Consider the following 20,739-nt stretch of genomic DNA (forward strand, 5'->3'; position numbering starts at 1 on the left):
TGTTTTCCTTAGCTAACCTGCTTCTCAGTCTGCCTCTGCACTCTTGTATGATTGGGTACTCTTTTGTTCCCGCTTCTCCTCTGAATGTTATACGCCTCATCAAGACCAGACTTTGGCTTCTATACTCTCAATCTAAACCAATCTGCTTATTAAGCTGTTATGAAAAAAATGACTTTTATAGAACAAACATTTTTTTCTGAATCATGAACTTCAGTGTGATTTATGGAGATACCTAATTCATAGGAATATAGTTGAAAGTTATAATTTACTTTCGGTGGTCCTAAAGAAACTGATGAAACAAAGCTATTTGCAACCCACATTAGCCTACGTATATTAACAGAACTAAAATAATAATACACACATATTTCATAACTGCATGATTAGTGATTACCATGTTGTAAAGCGCTGCGCAAACTGTTGGCGCTATATAAATCCTGTATAATAATAATAATAATAATTTAATAATTACACAGGAGGGGCATCTGTAAAAAAAAAAAAACGATTATCCAAAAAAAATAAGCCTTATGAATTTCTCATTTGGGAACAAACTGCACATAACTTGGGGCTAAAATAAACCTTTGTATGCAAAGGTTAACAGTTTGCACCAGTATCCAAACAAAGTGGTTAATAATTTTTAGTCTAACATTACCTTTGATTCCATATAAGATGATTTTAGGTGTAGCATATGTGTAGGCTTTTGCTTTTTTGTTAAAGCAGATGTGACTGGGATTTTTGCAGCCCACAAGAGCTCTCATGGGGGTTGATTTACCTAAGGTAAATAGGCTATTAATTTTGCACTGGAATTTTCCCTTAGCTTAGTGAATGAGCTAAAGCTCTACTGACTTTCATCAGCCAACCATCTGCTAGCAAAAATACAGTTTGTTTTCTTTAGTATTTTCTTTGCACGTGAATGGGTATTCTGTGCAAATTGAATTTTAGCTAAGCTAAGGTAAAATTCCTTTGCAAAGTAAAAATGTATTTTCAAGCATGAACAGCCTATTTGCCTTTGGTAAATCTACACCTTATTATATTGCCAGTACTCATAGACACACAGCGAATGACAGACTTTTCAAATTAGCCTTCTGGGCTAACTGTCGTCTCCACCACTTATGGTAATTCTGATTTTAGAGCTGAAATTAGATATCATTGAAACTACACTATTCATTTTTGGTTCTGGACTTTCAAAGTATAATCAAATAATTTGAATAAACATTTAGAAGAATCACTACAGAAAGGACATACCTTATCAATGGCAAAGCCAAGTCACAGTTTTGATTTCCAGTTCCAGCTCCATAACAATGCAAGATCTGAATTGCTAGAGACCTTATTGCCCAGTGAACTTTTCTCTTTTGGATCATCAGTATGCAAGCATCTAGCATTCATTTTCCAACCATTAAATAACATTTACTTTTTATCACTGTAATTCTGTGTCTGTGTTTCATGGCTCACTTTGTGTTTCTTTTTCTTTTCTCTTTGGTCAGTGCTTCTGATCTTACCCATGACTGCGAACTCTCTTCACTCTCCAAGATCACCCTACTCATCACATTCTACTCATCCGCTTGTCCTTTCTGTGCCAGAAATATTCTTATAGATGGCCCATATTTAGCTACCCGCTCCTATAGATTATGTAATGATGTAGAGTTTCCAGGGACACTGGTTCACCTAATATCAACATCGAATTTGCGTGAAAATTTAAATGAAAGAAAAATAAAACAAAATTTTAATTCAACTAGATTTTAAACTTCCCATTATACTAATAGCAAAATATCAAATTGTTAACTTCATTTCATATCATGTCTCATTGCAATGTATTTCTCCTCATTTCATGTATTCATTTTATCTTAACGCTCTTCTTTATGTTATTGTTTATAATTTCTTTAATGCGTGGTTTCATAATCCATTCCATTCAGTTGAAGTGTACTGTTTTCCTCAGGTTACCCAACCATCCAAATGGAACTGGAAACTCCCACTGGCTTGCGTTATGTGCCTCCCACCCCCATACACCAAGATGATTTCTTTAGTGATAACTCTAGCATAGAGTCCCCCTTTAGAACTCCTAGTAGACTGAGTGACGTATTAGTAATTCCACAGGGCAATGGAGACATTTTAGCTGCTCCACCCATGGTGGCTGCAGAAGACACGTCACTCGATGACGGCAGACTGGACTATTTAATTCACAGTCCTGGTGCTTCTTATGAAATGGCCATTCATCGGGTGAAATTTGAAGATGTAAAATTGCACGATGAACCTCTAAGTGAGGGTAGCTACATTGAAGTTGAAAAGGCTGCTCAAAGAGGAGAGGAATCTGAGGCGCATGAGAGAGATGCATCTGGTCCTGAGGAGGAGATGACCGAAGAAAGGCTTAAATTACTATTTAAGCAACTTCGCCTTGAAGAGGTAGAGTCAGAGGAGATGACTGAAGAGAAGGTGCAGGCTATCCTCAGAAATGTTCAACAAGCAGAACAAGAACTTTCTTCAATTTCAGGTTGGCACACAGATACAATGAGCACCCAGGCAGAACATACAGAGCGAAAAATCGGCAGCGAACTGTTGGAAAGATTGGAAGACAGGTATGCAATGGGCCTTGTACCAGAAAAAAATAATTTTTATGTAGGCATATGCTGTAGTTATAACATTCATACATCTAGAGCTTCATTGAGTATTTTTGGTTCAGTGCCACATTTCTAGTAGATTTCAAATTCTAAAACAGTTAAGCAATTGACTTTATTTAAATCACTTGTTACCTATCTTGCTTGATTATGCTTTTCTGGGCAATTGCATTTGTAATTGTGCCCACTGTAAACAGCCATCCCTAACTTGTGACAATGTACTTTGTAAAGCAGTGTTTCTGCTCAAACAGTTGGAACATTTGTAGTTGTAAAATATAATATTTTTGCATACTTTCAAAGCACCCTACTATTGTGGTTGAGCAGCTGGAATCTCTGTTGTACTCCTCTCTTGCATCATAGTCTTTTTACAGAGTCTACTTTCCAGCAGGGGGTGTAACAACTAGTTGCTGGTTTCTGATTGGCTGCCAGGCTGGTTCAATCAAGAGACAACTTTGAGTAGTCTTCTCAAAGTGGGGATTCTGCACTAAACTTTGGAACTATAGAATAGGAATGTAAAAAAAAGTCAACTACTGCTGCCACTGCTTTAAAAGGTTCTGTCAGCAGTTAGTGTTGTTTAATGATATCAGGCCGGTCAGAGGTGGGGAACAGTGGCAGAAGCTTGGGGTTGACTCATTGTATATGTAGGAGACAACACAATCTAAACTGATACCAAGCAGATTCAGACCTGCTCTGGAAATTAATGGTTGAAAAATAAATTGTATTCATTACAATTAGCGGTTTTATAAATGACACCAAAAAGATGTTATCTTGCATGTGAGCCTAATGGCTCAGAAGGATACTTTTGAATCTATAATTTTTAGATGGGAAGGTAGTACCCTGTATTGCCAAATGACTATGATTTTGTTCTTTATGTTATAGCCATGAGACAATTACCTCATACCTCAAAGGAGAAGTAGGAAGACTGGAATCTAGTGTCAGTCCTTCTGAGTCACTAACAGAAGGTAAGACCAGTTCCAGCATGCTAGAGATGGACCCTGTGAAAGCGAATGACAAACAGAAACCAAAATCACTCCAAGGAACAAATGGAAGAGGAGAGCAGAAGGTGGTAATAGGAGAGCATAAGAGCTCATTACCTGTTAGTGCTAAAAGGACTGGCTTGGACGAAGGCAGATCTAGGACCCACTCCCATGCAGATGAAGGAGCATCTGCAGAAAAGGTACAGTTATGACAGAATGTTTAAGAATGATAATATTTGTACACATGAGAAATATTTATTCTGTATTTGTCGACAGAATGGGTTGGCAGCTTTGCCTGCTTAAGAAACTCATATCTTCATCTTGCTATTACTGGATTATGGTTACAATAGAACATCAGCAGGAATGAAAGAATAATACCACCCAACAGTAAGGCTTAACCTCCCTAGCGTTAATCCAGAGTCTGGCTCGGGTTGGGAATTTACTAGCAGGAGCGGTAACCCCGAGCCAGACTCGGGATCGCATCGCTGGATGCAGGGGAGGACACAGTGAGACTTACTTACCTTGTCCCCTGGATCCAGCGATGTCCTCCGCGCTGTGTGATCGAGCTGTCCTCCGCTCGATTCACAATGCCGCTGAGCTCCGTTCCCGGCGAAGTTACGGCGCACGGGAGCGGAGAACGGCGGCATATCCAAAAAAGTAAAAACACACAAAACACACACAGCACTGTAATCTTACAGATTACAGTGCTGTATTAAAAAATACACACCCCCTTTGTCCCTAGTGGTCTGTGCAATGCCCTGCATGCACTTTTATATTATAAATACTGTTTTTTCTGCCTGGAATTTGGAGATTGTCTATAGCAACCAAAAAGTGTCCCTTTTTCAGTGTTTTAGGATTTGATTACATTATTGAATAATTTTTATTATTCTTTATTATATTATAAACTTTATCATACCCGGAATGTCTGCTAGACTCTGGTTTGAAGAGATTTAGGAGTTATTCCTAAGAATTACAGGACTACAAAATAAAACGCCAGATTTCCATGCAAAATAATTGTACCGCTTTCAGCACCTAAATCCAGACTGAATCATACCGCCAGGGAGGTTAATGTACGGGACGTTTTTACAACCTCTCCTGAACTATTTAACTTGACAGATAGTAATCCACGTTTAAAACATCTGTCTTAGCCACGTTTACATGCAGCGTTTTGCCCCTTTTGCGTTTAGAATCTTTTTTTTTTTTTTTTATTTTGTTGTTTATTTTTTATTTTTTTTAAATAGCCAGAAATGAAAAACGCCTGTAAATAAATTCTTTCCAAAAAAAGGCCTCTAAACTCAACTGCCTGGAAACGACTGTAAATGACCCTGTGTACATGTACTGATAAGATAACATAGAGGAGAGCTCAGGAGCAGTTGAAAAAAATGCCCAACTGCTCCTAAACATCCGTTTAGCCGCAGCAGTGTACGTGAGTCCTTACCAGTTCTATGTTGTGAATTCATTTATTAAAGCTCATACCATGTTATTAAGCTGAAAGTGCAGTGTGTCATCTGCTGACCGTTACACCACATGTCGGCTCAAAAAGAATGTTATGCCATTTTACTGGGATGAGTAAGGCCTTCTCCTGAGTACATACATATAGCAGCCTTAAAGGTCAATACAAGTATGCTTGTCTCAGTTGGAAACACATACTGAACAATAAAGCTTCAAAATTACAGGTATTGTTAGAAACTTCCAATTTGTGGTATTTGGTATTTTTATTATACCTCAAAACTCTATGACTACCCATAGACATAAACAATAGTGTAAATCAAGTGGCTGGTTTTGAGTTGAACATATGGGTCATTCAAGGAAAATTTGTCTATACACATTAGAATCTGACTGCACATCTTCTTTAGAACTACAAGCAACTAAGTACTACAAAGGCCTGCCAAATTGTTTACAAATTGAAAAGATTGTTTTGGTAGGTAGCTGTGTTCTCTGAGGGAGATTGTACATAGATAGTACAATCAGATTGTAAAATATGTATGGCTAACTTTAAAAAAACAAAAATGAAAAATCCAATGAACAGTTGTTTTTCATGTCTATTTTTCCAATATGTACAGTAAGTAGAAGCATCAGTTCAATGTTATATTTTTTACTAAACCTGCCTTCCTGAAACATTTCCAAGCAATATATAACCGTACAGATTTATTTTGTATCTGTTCTCCTGAGTTTGTTTAAGCACAGTCAAAATTTGTCTAAAGATGTACCATCTCTGATGCTCTCTATGCCGGACTGTGCCGGTGTACTCCATCCCTGATTAGCCACTTTTTGGTGGTGGACTTACACAGATCCTTTTTAGGACCTTTACACCCAATCGACTTTTTCACATTCCCATTTTGCTTTTCATTTATGATTGATTCACTTATCATTTATGTGCACATAGATATATGTGTTTATTCCTCAGTGCTACATTTATCACTCACTATTATCTTTGTCACATTGTTTATGTAGCAGCTTTTCACTTTTCTTTCATTTTGAGTTAACACAGTATTCCTTTCCATTGACACTTATGTATATGATTATTTATTATGAGAATGAATTACAAAAGTTTATTGCTTTATAAAGAACCCCTTCATTTTCTTACTTTATTATCCTCAGTATTAAACAATAAAGATTAAAAAAAAAATCCATTTAACTAGGTAAATATGAAATATAACATTTAAAAATGTTGTATTTACTACCAACAGCCAAGCCAGACTCCATCTCAAAATGCTGTTTGCCTGGCCCTGTAATGCTGATACCGCGAAATTCAGTATTTTAAATAATTGATCCTTAGAAAATATGCAGATAAGGAGTTCTGGCTGCATGCCTATTCCAGGACTCAGAATGTATAAAAAAACAAAGGTAGCCAAGCAGCTAGCCTTTTCAGAAGGAGCAAAGCCAGCCTACATATTCTCTCTACATAAGTAGAGTCATAGGAAGGACATACTTTCCTCCCCTATTCTAGCAGAGACTGCAATGCTTTAAATGAGCTTTAAACCTTTTTTTTAACAATTTTGTAGCATATTACCGGTACTTTAAATACAAGTAAAAAGCCAGCTTTAAATCTTTTGTTTCTGCCTGCAGCATACAGTATCAGCAATTTTCACATGAGCCTTCTGTGCCACCTTGACATGCAGACAGCAACAGAACTGTACTTCCCATGAATGCTGGTGTTAGAGAGATGGTCAGAGGGATACCGTGCTTTTGTAGCTAACATCAGTACATTGTTTTGAAGTCTAGCTGTGGACTTTACATTCAGGACTGATAATGCTGCTTATCATTTCAGCCAATGGAATGAGGTTAGGTACAACTGATATTGGACCACCAGTTATCATTCAATACTAGTAGCAGGGGCAAACTCTTGTCTTATTATATGTATAAAATTTGTGATCACACTTAATTTAACTTGGTGGACTAACCAAGAAAACATACAGCCAATACCCAGTGCCATGGCTGCACCCTGTAACATTTATTTCAAAGATAAAGATTTTATATAGGTATTTGAAAAAATAAATATGGAGTATATTGGTGTATACAATACATGAAAGGCTAAGTTCACCTTTAAGTAAAATCTAATACATGCACATATTTTTGCAGGTAAAAAAATGTTCATTTATTTTCCATTTACACAAAAACCTGCAAAGTTTTTCAATTGTGATCAGTGGATTGTGGGTACAGTGTCAGGCTCCTGCACACTCTACTTCCAGCCTTCTGCCCTTACCTCTGTATGGGCTTTAAGTGGAGGAAGATTTAATGGACTATGAGTGTGCCAATCCGTGCACTGGTAATCCATTGAGAATTACAAGCCTATCTACAACAGTAGACGATGGGACTTATAATATATTCTTTTACAGAGCTCAGCGAATGAATGATACAGTTGTGAAAGTGGAGCACCAATTTTATATGTGACAATCGCTGAGGGGGAGAGGAACCTCTGTCTGCTGTCACATGGAAGAGGCAGGTACTGGAACATGTTACATGATACACCCTAAATACTGGTGTAACATGTAACATGTTCCTTAATGCATGGAGGTATCATTAACAATTAATCTACTGATCAGTCTGACTGCCAGTGCAGTTTTCACTGAAACAAACCTCTGCTTAAACATGTTGTCATGTTGCCCAGTATGAATTTCCACCTTTTTGACAGATTCAATTTAAAGCCTTTGTCCATCCTAACAAAGTGTGTTGGGACATGGGGTATTACCACAAATTCCTAATATCTTCTATCTCTCCAAGACTTTCTTGCCAAGATCCCTTTCCAGAACGTCTGGTATGCCAAGATAGACCCCTTTGGTTGAAAGAGGCAGCCATGGAGAATACTATATTCACTTGTATAAAGGAGCACAACAGTAATACATTTCTGACATCAAAGCTACTTAAAAGTGCTTTGATTGCTGTAAGTAGATCATTCTGGAATATAGGGGCCCTGTAGATTTGCCTTGACCCCCAACCTGCCCCCCCCCCCCCCCAACCAAGTGCTAACCATGTATGGATGATGCACTAGAGCTTCAGTAAAAGCCTGTTTTGATTTGGGTTCATACAAGAAACCAAATAGTCAGTGTTTAAATGTCATAACTGTGCAGACTTGCTTTTTTTATCCCCTTTGTTTAGTATTACCTGAGCCTAGCACTTTAGCTGAAGTGTCAAGGACGTGCATATATGCCTGACTCTGCACAATGCACATTCAGAAGATGGGAGACTTTATGTGACATGGTCAGGCAAATTACAGGCCATGTCTGTCCAAACTTCAGGTGACCTGGCCTCAGCACCTTCCATATTTCTTTCTTTTTAGTTTATAAGCAAAAGAATTTATAGTTTGGGTGCAGGTCATGTTAAGCACATATTTTGACATCTTCTATGAAATGTCAAAGTAACCATGTCCTTCCTCTGTCGTAGATAAAAATATTTCTTTTTCCTTTAAGTCTGCTGGTAAAACATGCCTAAAATGCATTTATCAGGATTCTAGTGGCAGTGACAGTGAATATGAGTCAAGCTCAGATGAGGAACAAAGGATCACTACGAAAATTACTCGACGGAGATTGATATATAAGGTACCAAGTATGTCTGACTGCAGTGCCAGTGCAGATCCCAGCATGGATTTTTGTTTTTGCCTTGGACGTTTGCTTTTTCCTAAAATCTATTATGTATTTTTCAATGTAAATACATAAATTTTCTATATTTAAATAACTTCAGCATTAGACATTATAAGCTAATTTAAATTGTGTAAGCAGCCATGGTGTAATGGCTTGATAATATGCTTTCCCACCCCCCGAAGCAGTGTTATTTTGCTTTGTGCTGACTTTTAAGTTAATACCTTGTTTAGTGAAGGCACACAATCATTTAATATATATGCGAATCTGCGTTTTCGCTTCTTGCTTAGTACACAAAATCAGTCTATATCAATTGTCAGGAAAAGGAAATGCTTTTAGACAACCATTTGTGTCAATGACAAGGCTGATAAAATAACTGGCACGTTATGTGTTCACGTAGCATGGCTAAGTCGAACTTCAGCAGTTATATTTGATTATGGCAAAAACTCAGAGCTGCCTGATAAGTGGCCCTTATCCTTGTCTTATTGTGTTCCACTGGTGTTTGCTGTGAATATCATGCAGAACAATAACCTCTTTACCCACATACTCTGTATGCTTGTATCGCTTCCTTTTATTTATTCAGTTGTTGTAACAAGGGTATTTTATGTCCTGTGGTTTCAGCTTTATAAACCATAATCTAGTGTTCTGCAAAGAATAAAATAACGGGTTAATGAGAAATGTCTATTGTAATTCTAATCTGTAAGCTGTTGGCTCTGTTATAAACGGCTTTATTTCACTTAAATCCATTTGTCATATTTTATGAAAATAGTAGAGAATTTGTGAGATAATGTATCACTGGGTCCCTCTCAGATTTTCAGTTTTCAGATTTTTATTTAAAAAAAATCCATGGCACCTGAAAACAATCAGATTTAGTGTAATTGCTGCAAAAGGATATTTTTATCTGAAATATACTGTTGGTCAGAGCGTTAATAGATTAGAACACCTGTCAGGTTTTTTGTCATGTTCACCATTATCGAAAGTGAGAAAAACAAAACAAATTTGGCTTTGCAGCAGAAGAATAGAGGGGAAATCTTTAATAGAGACACTAGTTCTGGTGACCCTGACGATAACCAGTACTTAGAAGGGATTTCCTCTCACTTCCTGTTTTGGCTATGGGACAGTGAATGGAGGAAAATCTCTCCAATAAGACACATGACAAAAAAAAAACATGACAAGGGTTATAACTTTCCCTTACCATAGCCACAATGAAAAAAAAAAGTTTTCACTTTCGTTCTACTTTAAGATTCCTCATATTACTATTTAACAAACCAAGTTTCAGGGGGTCACTAGTGGTACATCCTTTTCAATTTCCTTCACAGACTGGCAGGTGACTCTATTTGTTGCACTTCAAGTGCTCATTCAAACTGCATGTTGCTGTGGTCTACTGCACCCATGCATGTGGGGGAACTCTCAATCAATGCCTGGAGCCAGGTGGAGGCTGCAGTCATATGATGAATCTAACATTAAGGCAGTTTCCCTCACGTAGAGATGAGCCTTTACTGTGTTTAGTAATAGTAACATGCAGAGTTCCTCTGAAAAGGACACTTGTATTTTTACGTTAGGAGGGATGCGCTGAGCCTAACTAAACTAACTAAAGGCATTTCAGCCTACATCCACCCTCCCCTTTTCACATGCTGTCCCAGCTGTGATCATCTAAGACCACAGTAAATAAGTTATTCATAAGATTCATAAATAGAAATAAATAAATAAATAAATAAAATTCAAATGAGTAGTGCAACCATATAAGGTCTCTTAAACAGTATAACACAATTGCAGTATTAAACACAGAATTAGAATCTGGGAGCCAGACCCTCTCTCCTGTAACTGGGTGTCTCTCAGAGACATGATGCACCAGAGGGTAGGTATAGTCCGGCTTGATCAGTTCTGTCATTGTAGAAATGCTTCTCCAGGTTCCATGCTTTGTATATTTAATGGAATCAAGCTTCTATAAATTCATTCCGATGCCAAAACTCTCTGAAGCGCCTTGGAACACGGGGCTTCTCCCAAACAGCTCTGCTGTCGATCTTGTGCCACTTCTCTTTGTTGAAAGAGATCCTCAGGCACATAAGGAAATGTGTACCTCTGTTTGTTAAGAACATATTCATCAAAATATCTTTGAAGTCAAGACAAACTTCTGGCTCATGGGGACCGTCCCTGGTAGGAGTCATCGTGATGGTGAGGGCACAGTGGGACCGGTCTTTCTTGGTGACAGATGCTGGTGCCACTGCTTCCTCAGGCACCCATGGCAGGCACATGACAGCCTCGGGCGAGGTGGGATGCTCTTCCTCACTGCTGTCAAATGACAGGGTACTCCAGGAGACCTTTACCAATTTCTCTGGATGGGTAGGAGAGGGCTGGGTAGATCCTAGGGCTTAAAGTGGTGGCTGAAACCTCTGCAAGCAATGGTAATGGCACCTGTTGGTCTGTGTCCGGTATTGATGAAGAACTTGTGATGTCCAGTAGAGGTCCAGTGGGCATTGCTGCTATTGTCAGGGCCAACAGTACAGCAGCAGAGGTAGCTGGAAGGTCCAGTGGAGAGGAGGTTGGTTGAGTTAAATCCCCAGTGGGTGGTCCACCTGACAAAGGTGCAATGGTTGACTTATAAACCCCAGGTGTCACGGGGGGGCAACCCAGTTGCTTCCTAGGGGATGTTGGTAAGCGGGGCAGGTGGGCTCGCCTTTTTGGCAGCAGTGGTAAGGCAATGCAAAGCTGAGGAAACCCAAGGAGTTGGGATACCATCCAAGCTGAGATGTGAAGGTTCCTCCATCCCTTCCATCCGGTGGTATAGCAGTGAGTCGTAGCCAGTGCAAACTGCCCAGGGGGAGTACTCCATGCAGCAACAATGACATAATGGGCAGATAACTCGAAACTATACTGGCCTGTATCCAGCACGGTAATAGGCTTCTTCCTATTATTTGGTAATGCTGGGGTGTAGCAAACCATGTGGAAATCTGTCTGCTTCTGGGTTTTGATTGTTATATACACCCCTTATTAGGATTCCAACCAATCTGGGAACAGTCCCTGCCAATCCAAAGCCACATCATGGCAGTCACATTCCAAGTCTCCAGGGAAGCCTGGACAAGTTCTAGAAGCTAACTACCTACTGTATACAGCCATGATCTCTTTAGGGGTGGTCTTCAGGTTCATGTGGTGGGTGTATTCTGCTGACTACACCAAGTTTGTGGTCTACTGTGCCAGTGCACACAGGGTAACCATCACATGTAGCATGCTTATCATTAGCTCCCCGACTTAGAGATTAGCCTTCACTGGTCATCAAGCACTTAGTGCAGACCTCACGCGTGCTCTCACTTAACTTTGTCCTTTACATCAACAAAGAAAGGAAGGAACACCGCTCACCGACCTAATGTATCAATATGTAAATGAATGTGGCCTCAGCCAGTTCTGCTTAAGCCACACCCTCTGACACATTTTTGCCCACACACCAGGGCTGTGATAAAGCCCCGGTGAGTGGGGTGAAACATGTCAGAGGGTATGGCTGGAGCAACAATGGCTGAGGCCGCATTCATTGACATATTCATGCATTGGGTCAGTGAGCAATGTTCCTTCTTTTCTCTGTTGATGCTTCTATACTCCTGAATAGTGCATAGGCGCCTACTCCTTTCATTGCAACTGGCGGGGAGATCTTTGTCTCAGTTTAGAGCGGCACTGCAAGTTATACCTGAATCTCTGTCCTTTCCATACCACGTGACCAGGCCATAGATCTCTGTAACGCTAGTCTGCAACTAGTTGCCATGGAGAAGGACTGCTAGAACACTGACCTCCTCGCTACCAAAGGACTTGTCATCTTACCAAGTACCACGCTTAATTACTGTTTTGCTGTAGCTTGTTCCTTTGCTTGGTTACCCATAGGAACTGCACTGCTTTTCCTTGTCTTGCCAAGTTAACCTTTTGTAGCAATGTTACTTCATACCCCGTAGAGAAATTAGAGACCCACGTTCTTTGTAATACACCAGAACCAATATGTGCCCCTTTGAATATCTTCAGACCAGGCTCAAATTAATGGTTAATGTTTCTGTTGAAATGCAACATGATAATACAGCACAAACAATGTAATTTCCCTAATCCTAACTAACATGATGTGGTGGCCCAGGCATACCCCCATGAGGTGAGAGTTCATATAGGCATTCTTCATGACTTGGATGCTGTTTGTGGTCCCTGGTGTCCTTACGTCTTCTCCCCAGCAGCAGGACTTACAGCTCTCTCTGAAGGCAACTGCTACTACAATTACGCCTGTATAATTCTCTCTGATTTTAGCAGTCCTCCTCTTTATATTACACAAGTGGACTTGCCAACAACAAAAAGCATAGGAACTAGGCCGAAAATCTTTAAATGTTTACCCAGACTGGGTCGACTGCTGGAAACTACAGTGGTGTGAAAAAGTGTTTGCCCCCTTCCTCATTTCCTGTTCCTTTGCATGTTTGTCACACTTAAGTGTTTCGGAACATCAAACCAATTTAAACAATAGTCAAGGACAACACAAGTAAACACAAAATGCAATTTGTAAATGAAGGTGTTTATTATTAAAGGTGAAAAAAAATCCAAACCATCATGGCCCTGTGTGAAAAAGTGATTGCCCCCCTTGTTAAAACATACTATAACTGTGGTTGTCCACACCTGAGTTCAATTTCTCTAGCCACATCCAGGCCTGATTATTGCCACACCTGTTCACAATCAAGGCATCACTTAAATAGGAGCTGCTTGACACAGTAAGGTCCACCAGAAGATCCTTAAAAGCTACACATCATGCCGAGACCCAAAGAAATTCAGGAACAATTGAGAAAGAAAGTAATTGAGATCTATCTGTCTGGAAAGGGTTATAAAGCCATTTCCAAAGCTTTGGGAATCCAGCGAACCACAGTGAGAGCCATTATCCACAAATGGCGAAGACATGGAACAGTGGTGAACCTTCCCAGGAGTGGCCGGCCGCCCAAAATTACCCCAAGAGCGCAGCGACGACTCATCCAAGAGGTCACAAAAGACCCCACAACAACGTCCAAGGAACTGCAGGCCTCACTTGCCTCAGTTAAGGTCAGCGTTCATGCCTCCACCATCAGGAAAAGACTGGGCAAAAATGGCCTGCATGGCAGAGTTCCAAGGAGAAAACCACTGTTGAGCAAAAAGAACATCAAAGCTCGTCTCAATTTCTCCACAACACATCTTGATGATCCCCAAGACTGTTGGGACAACATTCTGTGGACCGATGAGACAAAAGTGGAACTCTTTGGAAGGTGTGTATCCAAGTATATCTGGCGTAGAAGGAACACTGCATTTCATAAAAAGAACATTATACCAACAGTAAAATATGGTGGTGGTAGTGTGATGGTCTGGGGCTGTTTTGCTGCTTCAGGACCTGGAAGACTTACCGTGATAAAAGGAACTATGAATTCTGCTGTCTACCAAGAGATCCTGAAGGAGAATGTCCGACCATCTGTTCGTGTACTCAAGCTGAAACGAACTTGGGTTCTGCAGCAGGACAATGATCCTAAACACACCAGCAAGTCCACCACCGAATGGCTGAAGAAAAACAAAATGAAGACTTTGGAGTGGCCTAGCCAAAGTCCTGACCTGAATCCTATTGAGATGTTGTGGTATGACCTTAAAAAGGCCGTTCATGCTCGAAAACCCTCTAATGTAACTGAATTAGGACAATTCTGCAAAGATGAGTGGGCCAAAATTCCTCCAGGACGCTGTAAAAGCCTCATTGCACGTTATCGCAAACGCTTGGTTGCAGTTGTTGCTGCTAAGGGTGGCCCAACCAGTTATTAGGTTTAGGGGGCAATCATTTTTTCACACAGGGCCATGATGGTTTGGATTTTTTTTCACCTTTAATAATAAACACCTTCATTTACAAATTGCATTTTGTGTTTACTTGTGTTGTCCTTGACTATTGTTTAAATTGGTTTGATTTTCCGAAACACTTAAGTGTGACAAACATGCAAAGGAACAGGAAATGAGGAAGGGGGCAAACACTTTTTCACACCACTGTAACTAAATACCTGCCTACATGTGGCCATTACATTTTGGACTCTTTACAGTCAGTTCGGCCAAGCTTTCATTTTGAAGGTGCAAATTGTTTCCTGGCCTTCTCAATGGTCCAGCCACAGGCAGTATACTGCCACAAACACCCTGCTTGTGTTGGCATTCACATGGGAAAGGGATCAAAATAATTGCAGCTACTCGACTACCTGAGTCGTGGAAAGACTGCACTTTTACATCTTTGTTTCTATATATATATGGAAAACCATTTGGCTATGTATAAGAAATAAATAAAAACACTGTATTACCTTGTTAGGTCATCCCCATGATGGAAGGATACCAATTACTTTAGACTGATTTTATTTTGTTCCTCTTGGTATAGACAATATAGATTATTCAATGCACTCATTATATCACATAAATGTGTTTTTGATTAAAGTGGTTGACTAAGGCTTGCCTGTAGGTCCAAGAAATATCTCCTAAACCTACACGGTTTAGGAGATATTTACTAAAAGACAGTGACAGCTGTCTACGGCGCACGCAGGGTTTACTTCCTCTTTAAGGGATGTAAAATATAGAGTAAAAACTTGCCATTCAGAGGTCAGTGTAGCATATAAAAAATGCATAGTGAAGTGTACAGCCTGGAGGAACAAAGATGACAGACACACACACACACACACACAGCCAATTGATCAAAAATGTGCATATTGATTCTTATCAGCAAGGAGATTATTTTCTAGAAAAAGATATATTATTAGCTGATATGAATCCACAGCCAAATACGTATATCTGAATTTAGCTGTTCTTCTGACATGTAATCACACAGGATGTTCATAAAAAAAACACTCTTTCAAAGGATAGTAGGAAAATATCCCATCTGAACTAAGTGAAAAATAGTTGTGTTCTGATATATTGTTTAAGGCACCAATGTAGGTGCAAGTTATGCCACGTACACACAACCGGACTTTCCGGCAAAAAAGGTCCGACAGAATTGTGTGGGCTCCATCTGACTTTTTTCTTCAAAAATTCCGATGGACCTAGAAATAGAACATGTTTCAAATCTGTCCAACTGAATCAATTTCTATCGGGAAAACTGGTGTATCCTGGTCCGACAGACCAAATACAACGCTAGGGCAGCTATTGACTACTGGCTATTGAACTTCCTTTTCTAGTCCCGTCGTACATCATGAGGTTCAAAACGAATGGACTTTGGTCCGTTTGTGTGTGAGCAAGTCCGTTTGGTCGGGACTCCGTTGGAACTCCGTCAGGAAGAACGTTGGACCTTTTCTGCCGGAAAGTCTGGTCGTGTGTACGCGGCATTACTGGCAGAAAAGGCTTGTTTTAGACCCTTCTTGTTGATAATGAGAACTTTTAAAGTTTTACACTATTATACCATCCAATAATTGTATGCTTTTGAAATTTCATGGGTGGAATAGAAGATGCAGTGATATGCAGGTTGTGTCTACATGCAGATCTAAAAATAACAGTTTTTTTATTTTTGTCCTTGGCACAATATAAATAGCTGACACCTGTTTTGACTCTGCCTGTTTCTGCCAGACTTGATCCCTACTGTGAAGGGTCATTTGCTGCAGATTGAGCCTTTTCTCGTCTGATAAGTAGAGATACTGGGTTTCCTCCCTCGTTTACCTTTAGGTGCATAAACATCTTAAAGCAGACCTGTTACACTGTTTAAATCAGCCATTCTACACTAGGGTTCATCCAGAGGCTGCAAGGGATTCCTTGAGCCAATTGACTTCACAGTTAATGGGTATTTACCCCACATTTGATGGTGCCTGCATAGTTCTAGGGCCCATGCCAGCTGTATGATATTATTAGCTATTTGTAAGGGTAGCAGTCTGACCACCACTCTACATGCTTAAAAGCATGAATTAAAAGGGGTTTTTACTCCTTTTTGTGCCTAGATCATTTGTGTGTCCAGGATTTACTGGCCACATCTGCATACAGCAAGCAGAGGCATATTTCAGATCTCTGTATTCTGCCAACCACTTGGGTTGGCTTTCCTTTGGCTGATGATGCACCACATATGGAAATGGTGGGGCTTGCCAGAGGTCGAAAGTTGGCACTTGCTTTGTGTGTTTGGGTTTACAGGATCCAAGGTCACGCAGATAAAGCTTGAGGGGAAAATAAAGGAACAAGCAGGAAACTTCATTTTTATACACACTGGTACAAATGAAAGAATTATGTAATTATACTATAACAATCATTAGAGCTTCCTGAGATATGTACAATTTTCACTTGTACATGTGCAACATATTGTTATAGATTCATTTTCTTAAGTTGGCTGTGCTGCCAGTTTAACCCTATCTTGCCTTGGCATGCTGCCCTACAGCGTGTTTATTTTCATATCCTGCATGTCTGGCGTGCCATGTATAGGTCTTAAGATGTACGATTGATGTAATGCTCTGACGCTCTTTAGGGGGATGAAGTAAAAAACATTCCTGGTGAATCTGTTACGGAAGAACAGTATACAGATGAAGAAGGCAACATCATCACCAGAAAAGTAAATGATCTTTATTTTCTGCTGCTGTGATTTCCCAAAATCCTTTGTGTCCATTGGTATATTCCCATGCTTGACAACTGATGCAGTGCAGTGTTTTCGTGTATCTTTCACGAAATCCATATAGGAAACACAGTCAATATTCCTGCTTCTCATAGGTGACACGGAAAGTCGTGAGACGAGTTATGGTTCCACAAGAGAAAAAAGTTGGTGGAACTGTAATAGTTGGGGCAAGTAATACCTTGTTGTGCTGGTGTATGCTGTGTGCCTTACTATTTTAGTTTTTTTATTACAGTTTTGTGTATCTGTTTGGTTTGTTTTAACTGGTTGCTTGATATGTTTACTACAGTGGTGTAATTCTTAGTAGTGCATGACTGGATGCAATGAGCAAAGGCCAAAAGAGTTCTCATTACCACATCATTTGACTAAACTACTAGTTCCCATCTACCCTGACCTTTATCTTAATACGCTTGGGTTGATTTACTGGAGACGTGGAACATGTTTACTTTGTTTAGTGAATGTGATGAAGCTAAGTGAAAAGTTGCCTTGAAAAGAATACCCAGACATTCAAGGAAATTCAAAACAAAAAAGAAACAGGATATTTTTTAGTACGTGATTAGAATTGTTAAAGTAAAAACAGCTTTACCAAGCTAATTGATTTTTCACTTTCCAAAATGAACATGCTATGCTCCTTTTGTAAGTCAATCCCAAATGTGCTATAAGGGGCAATAAAAGTATAGCATGGTGTAATCTCATTCTGGAGCACTATGTGATGCTTTATGAATTGAATAGTGTCAGTGGTGCATTGTGGGAACTGGGTAAGTATTTGAAGCACTTATATTGTAAAGTATAAGTAGGTGTTAAAGTGAAGTCAAGGCAACCTCCTTTTTAATCTGTAGCGATTTCTACCACTGATCTGTGGGCTTTACCTTTTACATTATTGTTCATGAAGGCAGCTTTGTAATGTATGAGATGTTAAATCTCAGTGTGGATCTGGGTAACAGCACTAAGAACTTGAAGTGCCACCAGTGCACACTGGATATAGAACCCTCTAGTAACATCAGCATCTCTGTCTCTTGACTATAAAGGCTGATTGACAGTACTTCCCTATGTTATATATACAGAGTAAATTTCCTCCCAGTATTCTGTAGCTACATCATATTTTACCAACTAGATCTCTTCTCATCCCAGGTTCCATTGAACCCCAGGGTTACTCCAGAGGTTTCTGAAGGTTATTTGAGCTATGGCTGCTTGACCTGTCGATTGATGGTGCCTGCAAACTTCCAGGGCCAATGCACTTGGCAAAGCATGATACCAATGATCATTTTAGCTGTCTGTAAGTGTGGTATTCTGACCACCACTGTGTGGGTTGCATTCTTCCTAATTACCACCAATGTAAGGGACAATTTTCCCATTGACCTCTGATCCATTGGATTTAGTAAGAGGGTTTATCTGTTGCCTTGACTTCCGCTTTAAAACTGGAATTTATTTATTGAAAGAAGCTTTCTAAATTACCTCTATTTTTATCCAATCCTCCTTTTAACCTCTTGATAAAAATAGTTAAAGTACCACATCCTACAAAATGCAGGGTTACATGCTGTCGTTCACTGCACTGGAGACTCTTCCCACTTGTCAATGTGGATGACATTAAGGCTACAGATTAAAATATCAAACGGACACTTGCTGTTTGAATTATCTTATATCCCTTTATTCTATACATGACAAAATGTATCATATATATAATTCTGAAAAGTGGAACACACAAGATTGTTGTGGTATGTGTAGGTGGATTTGCTTTCTGGCATAGCTTTGCCCAGGACCATCCAGTTGTATTGTATAGTGCCATACATTGTGTTATGCTGTGTTGTAGTTTATCTCTGTTTTTATCTTTTATTATCCTACAAATCTGCACAAACTGGATTTAATATGACAATGTCAGCTGTCTGTGTCCAACTCCCTACCCTATGTTTAGAGTATTATTGCAGGATTTTTTTCAATCTATCTGCTTTGTAGAAATGAAGTGAAGCAGAACTCCAAACGGCTAAACCAAAGCTTAAATACATATAGTTGAACTGTTTAACCTGCAAAAAAAATATTTTTAATTCTATAAAGTCACTCTTGCAGTTCACATAATGAAATGAAAATGGCACTACCATTCATCATTGCAGCTCTGCATCTTTGTTCTACCCCTCCCCCCCCCAAAAAAAATCACACTTGACAGTCAATAAACATCAGAACACAAGTGATTTACCCCTCTCCTAAACGTTCCCCTAATTGTGTAAATAACCTGTACACTCTAGAGTGAATGCCCTGTGCAGTGTAATGGTACTTGATTGGCTCACAGTGCAGAGTGCAGGTATTTAAAATACCGTAATTATTTCAGAATTAATCCATAGTTGAACAAAGGGTTTTTATAATTGCCTAGAGTTCTGTGTTACATGTTGCAGGAATGACCTCTGTTACTTTATGTATAATATTTATTTTCATTACAGAGTGATGCCTATAAACTGAAAACCAAGAAGGAAGTCCGACATGTTGAGAAGAAAAGTTTTTCATAATACCATAGTGCTTAAGGTTAGTTTTATATAAACTTTGGTAACAGGCTAAACATACTGATTGTCCTAATTGTCATTCAGTGAATGTAGGTGTAACTTGGGGGAGGCTTATGGTGGAGCAGAGACCTGGCCTAGCCCTTTCAGTGCATCACCATATTTGCACCGATGAGCCACTTTATTCACCAATAGGAAAACTGAAAAGTGTGAACACTGAGATTGTTTGTCTCATTTAGGCTCTGTTCACACTGTTGCGACTTGAGATATGGCTTGTGAGACCCCTAAGTCGCATGACATGTGAAATCCCTTGTTATTCAATGATCGCTGTCTTAAAGCGGTAGCAAACTGCTGGAAAAAAACAAAACCTGCAAGACAATGGGATAATGTGATAGTATGCATCGAAGCCCCCACAGCGGCGCCAGGTCACCACTGACGGGGCTGACAGAATTTCTTCCAGGTTCGCTGTGAATGGCCGGAGCCGCAATGACATCACTTCCACGCATGTGTGCAGGAGCCCTCGGTTCCAGTAAGAAGCTCTGAAGTTTTGCCATGATACGCCGGACCTTCAGAGCGTGGCTGCGTGCAGGGTGAATAGCTCCTAAACCAGTGGTTCTCAACCCTATCCTCAAGTACCCCCAATAGGCCATGTTTTGGGAATTTCTGTTAGATAAAATAGCACAATACCAAGCCATTGACTCTGATTTAAAGCATCTGTGCAAGATAAGGGAAAAACCTGCAAACATGGCCTGTTGGGGGTACTTGAGGACAGGGTTGAGAACCACTGTCCTAAATGGTGTATGTTTAGGAGATATTAATTTTATCTACTGGTAAGCCTTATAGGCTTACCTGTAGGTAAAAATCACAAAGCGGGGTTTACAACCGCTTAAAAGTGTTACTAAACCCACAAAAGTAAAATCAGTCTGTATATGCAGTAAAGCATGCTTGTTATACTCACTGTGGAACCTAAGGAGTTAATCATCTGCATTGTTTAAAAAGGCTGTTTGCACA

The 20,739-nt window shown here is 39.7% G+C and overlaps 1 protein-coding gene across 46 annotated transcripts in view; it reads left to right on the forward strand.

The window, feature by feature from the left end:
• The window catches only part of ANK3 (ankyrin 3), a 906,473-nt gene that overhangs the window by 875,445 nt on the left and 10,289 nt on the right, over positions 1–20,739 (forward strand). For 38 of the 46 annotated variants that reach the window (XM_077454076.1, XM_077454078.1, XM_077454087.1 and 35 more), the window contains 6 exons: positions 1,934–2,570; positions 3,489–3,786; positions 8,497–8,625; positions 17,099–17,182; positions 17,338–17,409; positions 19,672–19,753. In XM_077454076.1, coding sequence (XP_077310202.1) covers positions 1,934–2,570; positions 3,489–3,786; positions 8,497–8,625; positions 17,099–17,182; positions 17,338–17,409; positions 19,672–19,737 — 1,286 coding nt within the window. In that variant the 3' untranslated portion in view covers positions 19,738–19,753. Of the gene's footprint in view, positions 1–1,481; positions 1,862–1,933; positions 2,571–3,488; positions 3,787–8,496; positions 8,626–17,098; positions 17,183–17,337; positions 17,410–19,671; positions 19,754–20,739 lie in introns of those variants that run through there. The other 8 variants (XM_077454077.1, XM_077454110.1, XM_077454071.1 and 5 more) reach the window with 7 other exon arrangements.

This window comes from Lithobates pipiens, unplaced genomic scaffold (genome assembly GCF_037356315.1).
Source record: "Lithobates pipiens isolate NorthernLeopardFrog02 unplaced genomic scaffold, aLitPip1_a1.2 Scaffold_25, whole genome shotgun sequence".
Classification (NCBI taxonomy): domain Eukaryota; kingdom Metazoa; phylum Chordata; class Amphibia; order Anura; family Ranidae; genus Lithobates; species Lithobates pipiens.